General features: G+C 40.6%; 1 protein-coding gene across 42 annotated transcripts in view; it reads left to right on the top strand.

The window, feature by feature from the left end:
* The window catches only part of rims1b (regulating synaptic membrane exocytosis 1b), a 175,356-nt gene extending 159,642 nt beyond the window's left edge, over window positions 1-15,714 (top strand). For all 42 annotated transcript variants that reach the window (XM_034188988.1, XM_034188986.1, XM_034189026.1 and 39 more), the window contains 5 exons: window positions 1,247-1,391; window positions 4,808-4,920; window positions 5,105-5,206; window positions 11,183-11,322; window positions 14,440-15,714. In XM_034188988.1, coding sequence (XP_034044879.1) covers window positions 1,247-1,391; window positions 4,808-4,920; window positions 5,105-5,206; window positions 11,183-11,322; window positions 14,440-14,658 — 719 coding nt within the window. In that variant the 3' untranslated portion in view covers window positions 14,659-15,714. The remainder of the gene's footprint in view (window positions 1-1,246; window positions 1,392-4,807; window positions 4,921-5,104; window positions 5,207-11,182; window positions 11,323-14,439) is intronic.
* The last annotated feature ends 382 nt before the right edge of the window (window positions 15,715-16,096 follow it).

Raw genomic sequence — 16,096 nt, 5'->3', positions numbered from 1 at the left:
TGCAAATTGCAAGTGCAAAGTGCACTTATCCTTTTGTTCTGTAATAAAAAAAAAGAAACCCACAAACAACCCTCGGCTGTTCCAGCGGCTCATCGCAAAAACAAACAATATCAGTGCTTCAGAACATCTTCGTCCAGACGTAGGACAGACTGTTGCCCCTCCAAGCCAAGCTCCCATTTCAGCTACTTTAACTACACCGGGGTGTGCGATGAAAGCCCGACGGCGCGCTCGCCGACTTTGTAGCAGTATTAGAGGACACCGAGCCTCGGGCTGGGGTGGAGGGAGTCTTACAAGCTTTCACTGATGGTTTTTGAAGAGTGAGAGAGAGAGAGAGAGACACCAAAAAACAGAGAACACTGATATTAGAACAATCCGTCTCTGCGTGATGGATGCGGGCGACAGGAGGTAAGTTGGGTTTGCAGAGCAGCGTTTTATGTGCATGCCATTACAAATCAGTTATGCAGACATGCATTAGAACCAGCTCCATCTCTATGACTAATATACTGAATGCAGGCATGTTTTTAAATTGCTAATGAGGTTTAAATCTGTTAGAAGTGAAGATTGATCTCCTTTACAGCACGTAGTATACAGTGTCATGAGAGCAAGCAAGAGGCCCAGGAAGGCCTTCTTCCAGCACGAAGTGTCTTCTGTTCCAGGATCACTGAAGCCTCATTTCAAGGATGTCGCTGTTATTTTTTTGTGTGTGTTTCCACTGTGCCTGCTAATATTATCCAACATTTCCTCCTGATGACTGATGAGAGGAGGGAAAGAGGGTTCAGGGTCCGGCTGAAACTGCAGACAGTAACAGCACAGGAGACCGGAACAGAATCTGTTGGCTGGCTTGTGAATTTCTGCAATCTCAATAAAATTGTAAGGACAAAATAAGCAGTCTTCTCTGACTGACCCAAGCCGGGATAAGCGATGGCTGGATGAGTATTTTGTTTTATTGGTAGGATGTAAATCAATAAATAGAAGACACTCATAGCTCCGCCAAGGTAATAAGCCTTTATTTTTGGGTGTCATTTGGTAGAAAATTGCTCAAAAATGCCAATAGACCATACAAGGGTATGTGCTGTTGTCTGTCTCTTAAACCTCCACCTTAGGAGCAGCACCAGATGTTGGGTTTGTGTTGACTTTGTGAACCTGATCCAACCCACAGCAGGACACAGTACCATGGTGCAAAAACATCTGCACCATGTTTTGCAGATGAGACTCTGATGTCCTGTCGTTTCTTTCCTCAATCCAGAAGGGAAGACGAAGAAGGAGAAAGGTGCACCTATCCAGAGGAGCACAGAGACTGGAATGGCGGTGGAGCTGACCCGGAACATGAGCCGCCAGCCCAGCAGAGAGTCCAACAACGGCAGCATGAACAGCTACAACTCCGAGGGGAAGTCAGTAAACCACAGCTTTCCTGATTTAATATATATGTGTGTGTGTTGTGTGTGTGTGTGTATATATATATATATATATATATATATATATATATATATATATATATATGTATGTATGTACGAGGTCTATTAGAAAAGTATTCGACCTTATTATTTTTTCAAAAACCATATGGATTTGAATCACGTGTGATTACATCAGACATGCTTGAACCCTCGTGGGCATGCGAGAGTTTTTTCACGCCTGTCGGTTACGTCATTCGCCTGTGGGCAGTCTTTGAGTGAGGAGTCGTCCACCCGCTCGTCGATTTTTTTCATTGTTTAGGAATGGCTCAGAGACTGTTGCTTTGTTTGATAAAAAATTTTTCAAAACTGTAAGGCACAACTGAGTGGACACCATTCAATAAATTCAGCTGGTTTTCGGTAAAAATTTTAACGGCTGATGAGAGATTTTGGTCTGGTAGTGTCGCTTTAAGGACGGTCCACGGCGCCTGACGGCGATCTGCACTTCGAGGCGGCAGCGTCTCGCCGTTTCAAGTTGAAAACTTCCACATTTCAGGCTCTGTTGACACAGTAAGTCGTCAGAGAACAGAGAACTTTCAGAAGAAGTCGGCATGAGGAGTTTATTTGGACATTCCATTGTTAACGGTCATTTTGTAATGAAAGAACGTGCGGGCAGAGTCGCATGTCGGGCCGGACCCGACCGCTGGGGGTCGCGACAGGAAAAACACCTCCGTTGGAAATCTTAACAGGCAAGTTGGAACATGCCCAAGCTGTTAAACAATTTCTCAGTTACTCACTTGTTGAAAGCCATTAAAAGCCGCCTGAATTCTACAAATGGTTTTCAACACGGAGGTGTTTTTCCTGTCGCGGCGCACACAGATTTGCCGAGTCGTCACGGAAACGACTCGGCGAATTTGCGCGTACGTCTTTCATTAAAAAAATGTCCTTAAACAGTGGAATGTCCGCATAAATTCCTCATGCCGGCCTCTTCTGAATCTTCTCTGTTCTCTCACGATGTCCTGGGTGATTTAAGCCTTAAATTAGGATGTTTTCAGCTCGAAACAGGCCGACGACAGCGCCTGGAAGCGCTGCAGGACGTCCCGCTCCGTGGGAAGTCCTTACACCGACAGAAACACCCCATAATCTCTCATCAGCCGTTAAACTTTTCACAGAAAACCAGCTTAATTTCTCGAATAGTGTCCACTCGGATATTCCTCACAGGTCCAGAAAAAATTTTGATAAAGCAACGCGCGCCGTCTCGAGCAGCGTGTGAAACAAAGGAATTCAGCCGAGAGGGCGGGACCACATCTCACTCAAGGCCTGCCCACAGGGAAATGACGTCACCGACACGCGTGAAAAAACTCACGCATGTGCACGAGGGTTCAAGCATGATTGGTGTAATCGCATGTCATTCAAATCCATATAGTTAAAAAAAATAAATAAAAGGGTCGGTTTATTATCTAAGAGACCTCGTATGTACGTACTTCGCTTATCATATTGGGGGTTTTTTCAGTGGGTATTGTGATACCATGAAAAGTCAACTACTGCATAGAAGAAATAAGGACCATTTGCACTAGAATCATAAATGAAAAAAAAAAATACAAATCGGAAACAGATCATATCGAGTATTACAATTTGTACTACAGAGTACTGCATGTTCCAGAGTGCAAGTCGCATTGTTTGTTTTTTTTTTTTGGTTTTTTTTACTTGTTTGGGAGGCCCTATCCGGTTGTTAAGTGTGACGTAATGCATCATGTGATTTTCAACTTCCGGCTCCAAACCAAAAAGGCGCGCTGTCATTAACATTGAGAACTGCCCTGAGACGATCTGATCAGGCTGCACTTACACCGTTGCACACGGACAACAGCATTAACATAGCAACATAAAACTCTTTGTATATTGTGCCTAAAACTCTCCTGGATATATTAACTGGGTTTATAGACGTTGTTACTGCGTTTGTTTTATGTAAAAATGTCAGACGCTCAGGTTGTTTCTCCGTTATTTTCAATGGGAGTTGCTGCGAGCTGCGATCGCTTCCTGTTCATGTCGTTCGGGGAGAAAGTGAAGTTTGCACTTTAAAGTCCTGTTTATTGTAATAAATAATTTTTTATTAACAAACAGACATGTATATTTTACCTGTGCATAATAAAATATGTAAAGTAAAAGAAAAATGTTTTATTAAGTGTTCTGACCATAGAACCAGATGAATGTGGTTAAAGGAGGTGGAGGCGGAGAAGGGAGGGACGGAGGTTTGCGCACAATGTAAACACAAACTAAACTTAAACTGTAAATCCTTAAAAGGATCAAACAGACGTAACTTTAATTATAAACTTGGAGGTCTTTGGACCCGGAAACAGATTTATCACGTGATGCGTTACGTCAGCGCTTAACAACCGGATACGACTTGTATTGCAATGTGACTTATACTCCAAAATAAATCATATGTTCATGACTAATAATAATAGTTAAAATAACTATTTATATAGGACTTTACCAGGAATCAAAGCAGTAAACAAATAAACGCTAATAATAAAAGAAAAGAAAAATGCCAGCAAATAAAAAGTACACTACAGCAATGGAAGATTTTATAAACTTCCACTACCAGCATACACTGATGACGTCTTCACAGGTAAGACGCGGAAGAGACGAGAAAAATATCTTTTTTGATTTTGACAGTGTTGTGTTCATGAAATTGCATTTTGGGTTGGCATTTAATCAGCTGGAATAAAAATGAATTTTATTTTAAGCGTTTAACCAATTTTCTTTAAAAAAAAAAGGGGGGCAGGCTGATGCTTGGCCCTGGGCACTCTGACATGTGGACATGGTATTTTTTTTTTCTCCCCCTCTTCGAAAGCCTTTTTTTTTTTTTTTTTTTTGGCAAGTGCAACTTTTTTCCTTTTAGTAAGTTTTCTCAAAATTTAATTTGGTTGAAACCCACGCCCAACTTTTTCACAATTGCCATCAAAATCAGTTCATTAGCTTTTGTGTTGACCTCCAACAAATGAGCCAACAAATGCTCGGCTGAGGGACGTTGGCGTGTCAGTGAACATGTGTTTCTGTCCCAGACGGGTTCACAGACTCTGATTTTCATTTCTTCTGGTGCTTATCAGTGACTTATGATCACATAATGAGCTCCTTGTTATTAAAAGACTCTACTTTTACACGGTGAAGAAATGATTTGTGCTGTTTGTGATGAATTATCTCATCTGGGCAAGAGAAGGTGGGTGGGTAACTGGTATCAGATATGTCGTCTAGCCAATAAAATGAATAAAAATAAAAATCAACTTGAGTGATTTCATACGCGGAATAGTACATGAAGGAAAATGTGGGATTTTTTTTCATATTAATCCATCTTCTGTCCCATGTCACACCACACAGGAAAATATTCAAATGCTTTGTTTGTTGTTATTTTTTAGTTTGATCTTCTCTGGAGTCAATCTGGGAGCCAGTAGTCAGTTCAGTGACTTTCTGGATGGCTTGGGTCCTGCTCAGCTGGTTGGAAGACAAACACTGGCTACTCCTGCGATAGGTGACCTCCTCTCCTCTCCTCTCCTCTCCTCTCCTCTCCTCTCCTCTCCTCTCCTCTCCTCTCCTCTCCTCTCCTCTCCTCTCCTCTCCTCTCCTCTCCTCTCCTCTCCTCTCCTCTCCTCTCCTCTCCTCTCCTCTCCTCTCCTCTCCTCTCCTCTCCTCATTGTGCTTTGTGTTGTTTCCAGGTGACATCCAGATTGGAATGATGGAAAAAAAGGGTCAGCTGGAGGTGGAGGTTATCAGAGCCCGAGGACTCGTCCAAAAGCCAGGATCCAAATCCCTGCCCGGTAAAGTCTTGATCTACCTGGAGATACAGAGTGAAACTGAAGGCTCACAGATTTTTGACACATTAAAACGTATATGATGTGATGATGGACGCATCAAATGACTCCATTCTGTCATCTCACACACTAATCACACAACGTAGAAAAAAAAAACTAGGTGGGCACTCAACCCCAAGGAAATATAGACCTGGAATGGACATACGCGCCTCAATCTATTAGCGTCGCTCAGGACAAGGCGGCACCATTACTAAGGGTGGAGATGTGCAGATCATCAATAATAAACTGACCGCTTTTTTCACACTAGTGTCGCTATTTCTTAATGGATTTTAATAAATGTAGGCTTGTTTTAAAGCCCTTTGAAAGCTCTTTCCAATGAACCTATGCATGTGTGGGTGAAAAAAAAACTTTTATGTAAAATGCAGAAATTTGGGGAAATTATGACAAACTGTTGTTTTTCTCGCTCTATTGTCGCTATTTGTTAACAGATTTTGATCAAAGTAGGCTTGTTTTTAAAGCCCTTCAATTGCTCTTTCTAATGAACCCATACATGTCTGGGTAGAAAAAAATGTTTTATGTAAAGTGTGGAAATTTGGGGGAAAATGTGCCATTCTGTTCATTTACTGTGATGTTTTTTTTCCCCTGTCATAATTCTCAATGGATTTTTATAAATGAAGCCTTGTAAGTTGTATTCATGCTGATTAAAAGCTCTAACGAACCCATACATGCCTGGATAAAAAAATCCTTATGTATTAAAATATAAATCTGAAGTATGCCTTGCCATGGTGCTTATTTACCTTGCTGCTTTTTCCACTGTAATATTATTACTAGTCTTTTAATGACAACAACATATATATGATTTTTACTAACATTTTATTACAAGTAGATATAAAACCATTCAGAATTTATGACTTTTGACCCTCAGTCAGGGTAAAAAGTACCTCCTCCATCCCCTCCAACCACACTGTTAAAATTTAAATGCCACCTGTGACCACCATGTACATATCATATTAAACAACAACTGCAAGTATATATATATATATATATATATATATTTTTTTTTTTTTTTTTTTTTTACATTTTTGTTTCTGTATTTGTATGCATGTCATGTGAACGCAGCTTAATGAAAAGAACTTATGGCCTTGAGTTATACTCTCAGTATATCAATATTAAATTGCGACATAACGACTTTAAAATAGACATTTACATAATTACTCTACATTAAGGTTATTGTACAATTCATTTTAGTATACGAGGTCTGTCCGTAAAGTATAGGTCCTTTTTATTTTTTTCAAAAACTATATGGATTTCATTCATATGTTTTTACGTCAGACATGCTTGAACCCTCGTGCGCATGCGTGAGTTTTTCCACGCCTGTCGGTGACGTCATTCGCCTGTGAGCACTCCTTGTGGGAGGAGTCGTCCAGCCCCTTGTCGGAATTCCTTTGTCTGAGAAGTTGCTGAGAGACTGGCGCTTTGTTTGATCAAAATTTTTTCTAAACCTGTGAGACACATCGAAGTGGACACGGTTCGAAAAATTAAGCTGGTTTTCAGTGAAAATTTTAACAGCTGATGAGAGATTTTGAGGTGATTCTGTCGCTTTAAGGACTTTTCACGGTGCGAGACGTCATGCAGCGCTCTCAGACGGCGTCATCAGCCTGTTTCAAGCTTAAAACCTCCACATTTCAGGCTCTGTTGATCCAGGACGTCGTGAGAGAACAGAGAAGTTTCAGAAGAAGTCGATTTCAGCATTTTATCCGGATATTCCACTGTTAAAGGAGATTTTTTTAATGAAAGACGTGCGGGCAGATTGCAGCGTCGGCTCGCAGCCGCCGTGACGCTCCGCCACAGGAAAAACACCTCCGTTGGAAGCCTTAAGGACAAGTTGGAACATGTCCAGCTGTTAAACAATTTCTCATATACTCACTCCACTGAAAGCCATCAAAAGCCAACTGGATTTTACAAATGGTTATCAACACGGAGGTGTTTTTCCTGTGCCGCCGCGCCACGTCGGCTGCGTCCCGACGCGCGGACCCGTCCGCACGTCTTTCATTAAAAAAAATCTCCTTTAACAGTGGAATATCCGGATAAAATGCTGAAACCGACTTCTTCTGAAACGTCTCTGTTCTTCTCACGACGTCCTGGATCAATAGAGCCTGAAATGTGGAGGTTTTAAGCTTGAAACAGGCTGATGACGGCGCCTGAGAGCGCTGCGCGACGTCTCGCACCGTGAAAAGTCCTTAAAGCGACAGAATCACCTCAAAATCTCTCATCAGCTGTTAAAATTTTCACTGAAAACCAGCTTAATTTTTCGAACCGTGTCCACTTCGATGTGTCTCACAGGTTTAGAAAAAATTTTGATCAAACAAAGCGCCAGTCTCTCAGCAACTTCTCAGACAAAGGAAGTCCGACGAGGGGCTGGACGACTCCTCCCACAAGGAGTGCTCACAGGCGAATGACGTCACCGACAGGCGTGGAAAAAATCACGCATGCGCATGAGGGTTCAAGCATGTCTGACGTAAAAACATATGAATGAAATCCATATAGTTTTTGAAAAAAATAAAAAGGACCTATACTTTACAGACAGCCCTCGTAGTTGATGGTGAAGCACTGGCTGCCTTCTTTCCTCTCATTTGCTTCTGTTTAACAGGTGCCATAACTGGCTCATGGTGCTCTCTCCACCCTTAGTAATGGCTGCCGTGTGGCATGCTGCTAGTCACGTGACATCCTTTCCAGGTCTATATTTCCATGCTCAACCCTCCCTTTTAAGCGGTTACATAGTGTTCTAGTGCTGTGCCTTTTGTGATTGGATCAAACTGTGAATATTTTGAGTAGAATCAGGCCTCTATCCATGGCAGCCAAACCTAGATTAAAAAAACAACAAAAAACAAAACAAAAAACAAACCACCATTTCATGTTTGTTGAAATCCACCAACTTCATTAAGGTCACTTCTGTCTGAATGTACGTTTCATTTCCAAGTAGAACAGATCTGGATCCTTGACCAGAGTTGCACAAAAATGCACCTGTTGATTATTTATTTTGTAAAATAGAGTCTACTCTGTAAAAAAAAGTCTTAAATTAACAGTGAAATCCTGTGAAATCACAACATAAAAAACAGTTAAAATAGAGTCTACACTGTAAAAAAAAAAGTCTTAAATTAACAGTGAAATCCTGTGAAATCACAACATAAAAAACAGTTAAAATAGAGTCTACACTGTAAAAAAAAGTCTTAAATTAACAGTGAAATCCTGTGAAATCACAACATAAAAAACAGTTAAAATAGTCTACACTGTAAAAAAAAAAGTCTGAAATTAATAATGAAATCCTGTGAAATCACAACATAAAAAACAGTTAAAATAAAGTCTACACTGTAACAAAAGGTCTGAAATTAACAGTGAAATCCAGTGAAATCGCAACATAAAAAAACTGTTAAAGTCTACACTGTAAAAAAAAGATTGAAATTAACAGTGAAATCACAACATAAAAAAAACTGTTAAAACAAAAACAAAGGAGTAATGTTTATTTTACAGGAATAATGTGTAAAATGTGGAATAAAGACAAACTGTGAATTTAACAGTATAAATATGTTAAAATAATCATACACCATTGTAGAATTTACATATGACTGTAGTTTAAATGCAGAAAAACAGCTATACCAAAAACTGAACAATACAGTTAGATTTACAGATGAGAATTTTCACAAATACAGTAAAATACTGATAATTGAGGTCTTGAAAAAAGTGGTGATGTGTCTGTTTAAACTACATTTTGAGAATAATTAAAGATAAGGTGACCGTTTTACAGAGATTTTATCTTTTAAATAGACAATAAAATTACAACAGGTTTATACTATAAAATTTATATATTATATGTAACATCAATTACATAGTCACCGCAATTTTTTACAGAATTCTCCTGGTAATCACAGCTGCCAGGATTTTTTCATAAAATCAAGGATTTTTATTATTATTATTATTATTATTATTATTATTATTTTACAGTGTATGCACCTGTGCGCTTTTACACATTTTAATTTCTTTGTGCCATTTTGGTTGGGGGAAAAAATGAGGAATTCAAGCTTATCTAAATCAGAATATCTAAAAATGACCCCTTTAAACTGAAATCTAAAATAAAGCTCTGCATTGTGTAAATTAATTGAAAATATCAGATAATGGATTTCATAAGTTAGGACACACTTTAATAAAACACGTCTTGGACATCATTCATCTCATTTACTAAAATATACTGACTGTACCATCCTGTACGGTGAATCTGCAATTCTTAAAAACTGAGTGGCTGTGCAAGAAGGATACTAGTGAAGGAAGCCACCAAGACACCCATGACGACACTGCAGGGGTTCAATTGAGAGAAACTGGTAATGGTGCAGTTTTTATGTTTTGTATCACCAGTCACACGACATCATGTTTGAGTGCAGCAAAGAAGGATTTTCTTTAAAAAGAAGACTTGGATGTTCAGCTACAGATTGACAGAAGGCACATGGGAGACTCAAGCCAGGACTTGATCTGTTTCATTTTGTAAAAGTTCTTCAGGCTGTGACTGGTGATGCAACAGACAAAAGTTGCACAGGGCACAAAGTGTCCAATCACAGCCCCAGAAACATATAGTTTGGCCCATTGTGCACATTGTAGAAGTGCAAAAATCATGGAAAAAATTGTGGAACAATTAGTAACACAAGAACACTCTGTGTTTCTGATACACCCTCCATGTTGTATAAACACATGCAGGGGATGGAACAAAAACAGGTCACTTACATGATGTCACATATCTGCGCCCAGTGTGTTTGAAGGCTAAGAGCTCAGGCCCATTTTGATGAGCTACCTCATTGTACTTTGACACTTACTTTGACTACATACGAGGTCTGTTAGAAAACTATCCGTCAAAACTATCCGACAAAAAACTCCTGTAACAGTGGAATGTGCTGTTCATTTCCAAAGTAAACGCTTTGTTGATCTGGGACGTCGTCTGATTACCACAGAAATGGCAGAAGAGTTTGACATCAGCACTTTTTCGGCATGAAAAGACGTGCGGAGGAATTTGCGCGTCGGGACGGAGGCGCAGGGCACAGAACAAAAAGCAACGCCATGATGAAGCCTCACAGGACATGTTGTGGCATGTCCAGCTCGTCCACAATTTCTCAGATAGTCACACGACTGAAAAGCCACCGAAAGCCGTCTGAATTTTCCGAATGATGCAAGAGCTGGGCATGTTAGGGCTTGTCCTGTGAGACCAACACAGGTGCTTTCGTCCTGCACCATGAGCAGCTCCGTGGCGAATTTCTCCGCTCCTCTTTCCATTACAAAAACTCCTGTAACAGTGGAATGTACAGAAAAAGTGCTATGTCCAGCTGTCTTGCCATTTCTCTCGTAGTCAGACAACGTCCCGGATCAACAAAGCGTTCACTTTGGAAATGATCTGGTCGTTTGAGCCTGTCGATCGCCGCTCGGTGCGCGGCGCGCCATCCGCCGCTGTGGGCCGTCTTTAATCCAGTTGTAATTGTCCTTAATCTGTGTGATTCCCATAAGATCTTCACCGAAAGCCATCTGAATTTTCCAAATGGTTTCCACCTGGCTGTCTCTCACACTTTCTGAAAAAATTTTGACGAATCAAAGCGGCAGTCGATCAGCCAATTTCCTGACAATGAAAATCCGACGAGGGGGCTGGACCACTCCTCCCACAAGGCGTGCTCACAGGCGAATGATGCAACCGACAGGCGTGAAAAAACTCACGCATGCGCACGAAGGTTCAAGCTTGGCTGATGCAATCACACATGATTAAAATCCATATAGTTTTTGCAAAAAATAAAAAGGTCGGATAGTTTTCTAACAGACCTCGTATAATCCAGCAGAGAGACACAGCTGTCGACCCCCCCATAAAGATATGTGCGACAATGTGTTGATTATCATTGGGGGCGCTATATTCACTGCTTATTGCTTTTTCTATTGTTTTCTCTCTAACTTCAGCTCCATACGTCAAGGTCTATCTGCTGAATAATGGAGCATACGTAGCCAAAAAGAAAACCAAGATTGCCCGGAAAACACTTGACCCACTGTACCAGCAAGCACTGCTATTTGAGGAAAGTCCTCAGGGTAAAGTCTTACAGGTGAGTAAAAAAAAAAAAAAAAAGGCTGACTCTTTGAAAGTTTAATGCTACTAACTAATAAATAGTACCCAGTGGACATGAAGACAGGAAGGGCTAAGCTATGGCCATCTGACATTTCACACCAATGCCTTCGACCTTTGCCAAATCAAATCCTTTTAGGGCAATTATGGAGTCAACTGCCATCCAAGTAACAAGTCTGCCGGAAATTGGCCAAAGGGAACTTGGAGGAGGGGGGGAAGATCTTTTGAATTCTGAGAAACCAGCATTTCTCCAGAATGTGTGAAGTTTTGACTCACTGGATGCAATGAATGAGAAATGTTGGTTCCTCTGAATGCAAACGACGGAGAGCCACGCCCTACTTTTTCTGGGTCAGGCTCAAAACTTCTCGTATGTACAACTCCATGTCATGTAAAGTTGGGATGATATGGAAAATGCATATTTAACAAATCTCAAACAAAAATCTCCAGTGATTCCTACATGTGCTTTGACTTCTACTTTATCACAGACAATCTGAACCCAAGTACATCCACTGCCGCGTTTAAGACCTGCGACACGTTACTAAAAACGCAGTTACCACTTCATAATGTTGCTCTTCCGTCTCACAACACTTAAGACATTTTGGCATTGATTGACAGTACGGTTTGTTGTTTGATTTTTTTAAAAATTCCCCACACATTCTCTACTGTGGACAGGCCAGGACTTCTGGTAAGTCAGTCCAGTGTCCATATCCTCTGCTTCTGCAGCCACGCCTTTTGTAATGTGTGCAGAATGTAGTTTTACAAAAAGAAAAAAATGCATTCTGTTGAAAAATGCATGGATGTCCCTGGATAAGATGTCATCTCGAAGGCAGCATATATACTGGTGTAAAGTCCTCATTGTACTTTTCTGCCTTAATGCCAAAGGCACAACCTCATACCATGACAGTCCCTGGCTTTTGGATTTGTTGCTAATAACAGTCTGGATGGACCTTTTCCTTTTGATTCAGAGGACATGGCGCCCATTTCTTCAAAAAACAAACAAACAAAAAAACAAAATTCCAGAATCTGGCGTACTGCTTCATCTGACCACAACACACGTTTCCACTGTGTGATGTCCAACTGTAGATAACTCCAAACCCAGAGAAGGTGATGCTGTTTTTGGACAAGGTTAACATGAGACTTCTTTTTTTGTGCAGTGAAGACGTTTTAAGTGGCATGTAACTCTGTATTGTAGTGCTTGACAAATGCATTCCAAAGTAATTCCTTGCCTGTGCTCTTATATCAGCTATTGATGTTTATCTTAGGCTTATGCCCTTTGCACACCAAAATCCCTTCAGATTCCCTGATTTGTGTCATGACATTATGCACTGTAGAGGGAAACATATGCAGATCCCTTCCAGTCTTTCTTTGATGAACATTCTTTTAAAACATTTAAATAATTTTCTCACACATTTGTTAACATTTGTTGTTGACTCTGCCCATCTTTGCTCCTTTTGTACCAAATCATGATGAAATGACATGTTTTAAATAACACCATTATTTAATTATTATTACTTCATTACTAGCACTAAATTGCCCAACTTTTTTAGGAATGTGTTGCAGGCCTTGAAAAGTAGAAATGGATGCATATTAATAATAATAAAATATGATATAGTTTGGGTTCCTCAATGAAACAGAAGTCAAAGTAAATGTGAGAATCACTGTATTTTATTTAATTTTATTTATTTTGTTTGCATTTTCTGTCACGTTTCGGATTTTTTGATTTGTAATTTGCCAATGAGGATGTGCTTAAGAGTCTGACTCTGTTTTTCAATTTCAATTGCAATTTATTTTCATTTATATAGCACCAAATCACAACAGAGTTGTGCTTCACACAAGTAAGGTCTAACCTTACCAACCCCCAGAGCAACAGTGGTAAGGAAAAATTCCCTCTGAGGAAGAAACCTCAAGCAGACCAGACTCAAAGGGGTGACCCTCTGCTTGGGCCATGCTACAGACATAAATTACAAAACAATTCACAAAATGAACATACAGGAAATGCTGTTGGTGCACAGGACAGGAGGGTTTCCAGCACAAATACAACTCCCATCTCTGGATGGAGCTGCACCTTAAACAGAGAGAAAAAAACAGAATCAAACATCGGAAAGACAAGAAATATAGTATAATTGTCAGCATTAAACAACAAGAAAACAGAAGAAATACTAAGGTGATCACCGGCCACTAGCCCTACCCTTACCAAAAAGCAGTATATGCAAGTATGTTTCAAGTATACTTCTAGTTTACTTTTTATATAAGGGTAAGCTTCACTAAAAGACCCAGAATTTAGGTCAAGTTGAGGCCGCGGCACGCTCCGTTTCCTAATAAAATGAATTAAAAGAGTAAAAAGCGTAAAATAAAACTATACCAGTATGCTAGCCATATGAAAGGGAAAATAAGTGCGTCTGGACTTGAAAGTCTCCACAGAATCTGACTGTTTTATTGATGCAGGGAGATCATTCCACAGAACAGGGGCACTATAAGAGAAAGCTCTGTGACCCGCAGACTTCTTATTCACCTTAGGACACAAAGTAGTCCTGGACCCTGAGAACGTAAAGCCCGGGCCGGTACGTAAGGTTTAATTAGGTCAGCTAAGTAGGGAGGCGCCAGTCCGTGAACAATTTTATGGACTAGTAGCAGAACCTTAAAATCTGATCTCACTGGGACAGGAAGCCAGTGAAGAGATGCCAAAATGCGTGTAATGTGGTTGAACTTTCTGCTTCGTGTCAAAAGTCTGGCTGCAGCATTTTGAACCAGTTGGAGACCCCTAATGCTGGACTGCAGTAAACCAGAAAATAGAACACTGCAGTTGTCCAATCTAGAAGAGATAAACGCATGGATCAGTGTCTCAGCATCAGCCATAGACAGGATGGGACAAATCTTCGCTGTATTTTGCAGGTGGAAGAAAGCAGTCCTCGTAATATTTCTAATGTGGAGGTCAAAGGACAACGAAGGATCAAAAATTACCCAAAGATTCCTCACTTTGTCAGTGTGATCTATGACACACAAGCCTAGGCTAAGCATTAACTGGTGAAATTGATGCCGATGTCTCACTGGACCAAGAACCACATATAACCACATAATAACTGTGTTATTCCCTCAGGTGATAGTGTGGGGAGACTACGGCCGCATGGACCACAAAAGCTTCATGGGAGTTGCACAAATCCTATTGGAGGAACTGGACTTATCAAGCACAGTTATTGGTTGGTACAAGTTGTTCCCCCCTTCCTCCTTGGTGGATCCCACACTTGCCTCCATAACACGGCGAGCTTCCCAATCGTCACTCGACAGCACCCCTGCACCCCCTGGGGTCCGATCTTAGTAGACCAACATCTCTACACTGCTTGACGATGTTAAACAAACAAACAAACAAATGTGCTGTCGAGAGAAAAGAGAACTGAGGAAACGCTGAACACTAATAATCACACAGCCACAATGAGAAAGCTTTGACGAGATCTGACAATCACTCCTGTCGTGGTTATGTTTGTCTGTTGTAGAGGGCGCCATATGTCAGTGTTTCATATCCATTCAAAGAAACATTGCGTAGTTTTTCTCTGTGTGTGCTGAAGCGGTGACTCTCGAGACGGGACGACAGTATGTCAGACAAAACAGGGTGGTTTTTAAATGAATTCACAAGCAAAGAAATGTACGTAAGCGTCGGAATGTATGGACTCGAGATAGAGGCAATCATCCTCCACACCTGCAGGTGGCGCAATTGCATGCTCTCTGCAGTGGCTTCATCCAGAACCCCAACAGACTGTTGGCGCCTTTGCCCCCCCAGGCCGGGTGCGACATTATGGGTGTTGAGTCTGGAAGCAGAGGGCCTTCTTCTGGTGCCTAGACCATGGAGCCGCATTGCTGGTCCCTCTCTCTCTCTGTCGAAAGATCCTCGTTCACTATGTTTACCATGGCTGCCAAGAGGCCAAACTGTTTTAGCGTGTTTGCTTTGTCGTTCATTTCTTTTCCCTCTGTTACTTCTGGCACAAGATGTTGTTACAGTGCGTAAAAAAACAAACAAAAAAAAATTGCTCATGATAACGTCGTCAGTCTGATGTGTGCATGGAGACAAAATCAAAGTAAAAGAGATGTTTTTTATTTAAATAAAAGGATATAAGAACTAATGAATATCTGCACACGTTTTGCAGAGGGACCGTTGGCGATGACTACGGCTTAGATTTTAATGTGTGAGAGCGAGATTAGCGTGTAGCGTTGATTTCCTCGTTCCACCACTGGCAGGTGTTCAGGCCAGTTGTATTTGTATAGATCTATACTCGGCCTCTGAGGAGGTTGACCAACACATAAAAATAAAAATCGTCTCGCAAGGGGACATCACTGTACAAATTGAAAAGGATTTATTGTTTTCACAGAAGCAAGAAAAGACGGAATAATTTTTTTCATTTTTCACCCCCTCCGCGTGACCCACCCTAGCACATTTAACGTTTTTAATTGTTTTGAAAATTAAATACAAGCACAAAAGCTTGATTTTTTTTTTCTTAACGACTGATAACATTTTGAAAAAAAAAAATACGTACGGTACTTAAAAAGAAAAAAAAAAAAAACAAGATCCTGCCACGGTGGTTCTTTTTTAAAACTTTGTTTGTATATTTGCAAACAAAGAAGAAGGTCTGCTCACCGACTCACAAGGCTCTACCCACCCAGTGGGCGACAGGAGCTAGCATGATGTTGGAATCCCTTGCCAAGCTGCATGCACATCCTTATTTATTTGTTTATCTATTTTGAAACATTTTCTTAAATTTTTT

The sequence above is a fragment of the Thalassophryne amazonica genome, chromosome 15 (genome assembly GCF_902500255.1).
Source record: "Thalassophryne amazonica chromosome 15, fThaAma1.1, whole genome shotgun sequence".
Taxonomy (NCBI): Eukaryota; Metazoa; Chordata; class Actinopteri; order Batrachoidiformes; family Batrachoididae; genus Thalassophryne; species Thalassophryne amazonica.
The sequence above is the reverse complement of the archived record's forward strand: the minus strand, read 5'-3'. Positions and strand labels throughout refer to the sequence as shown.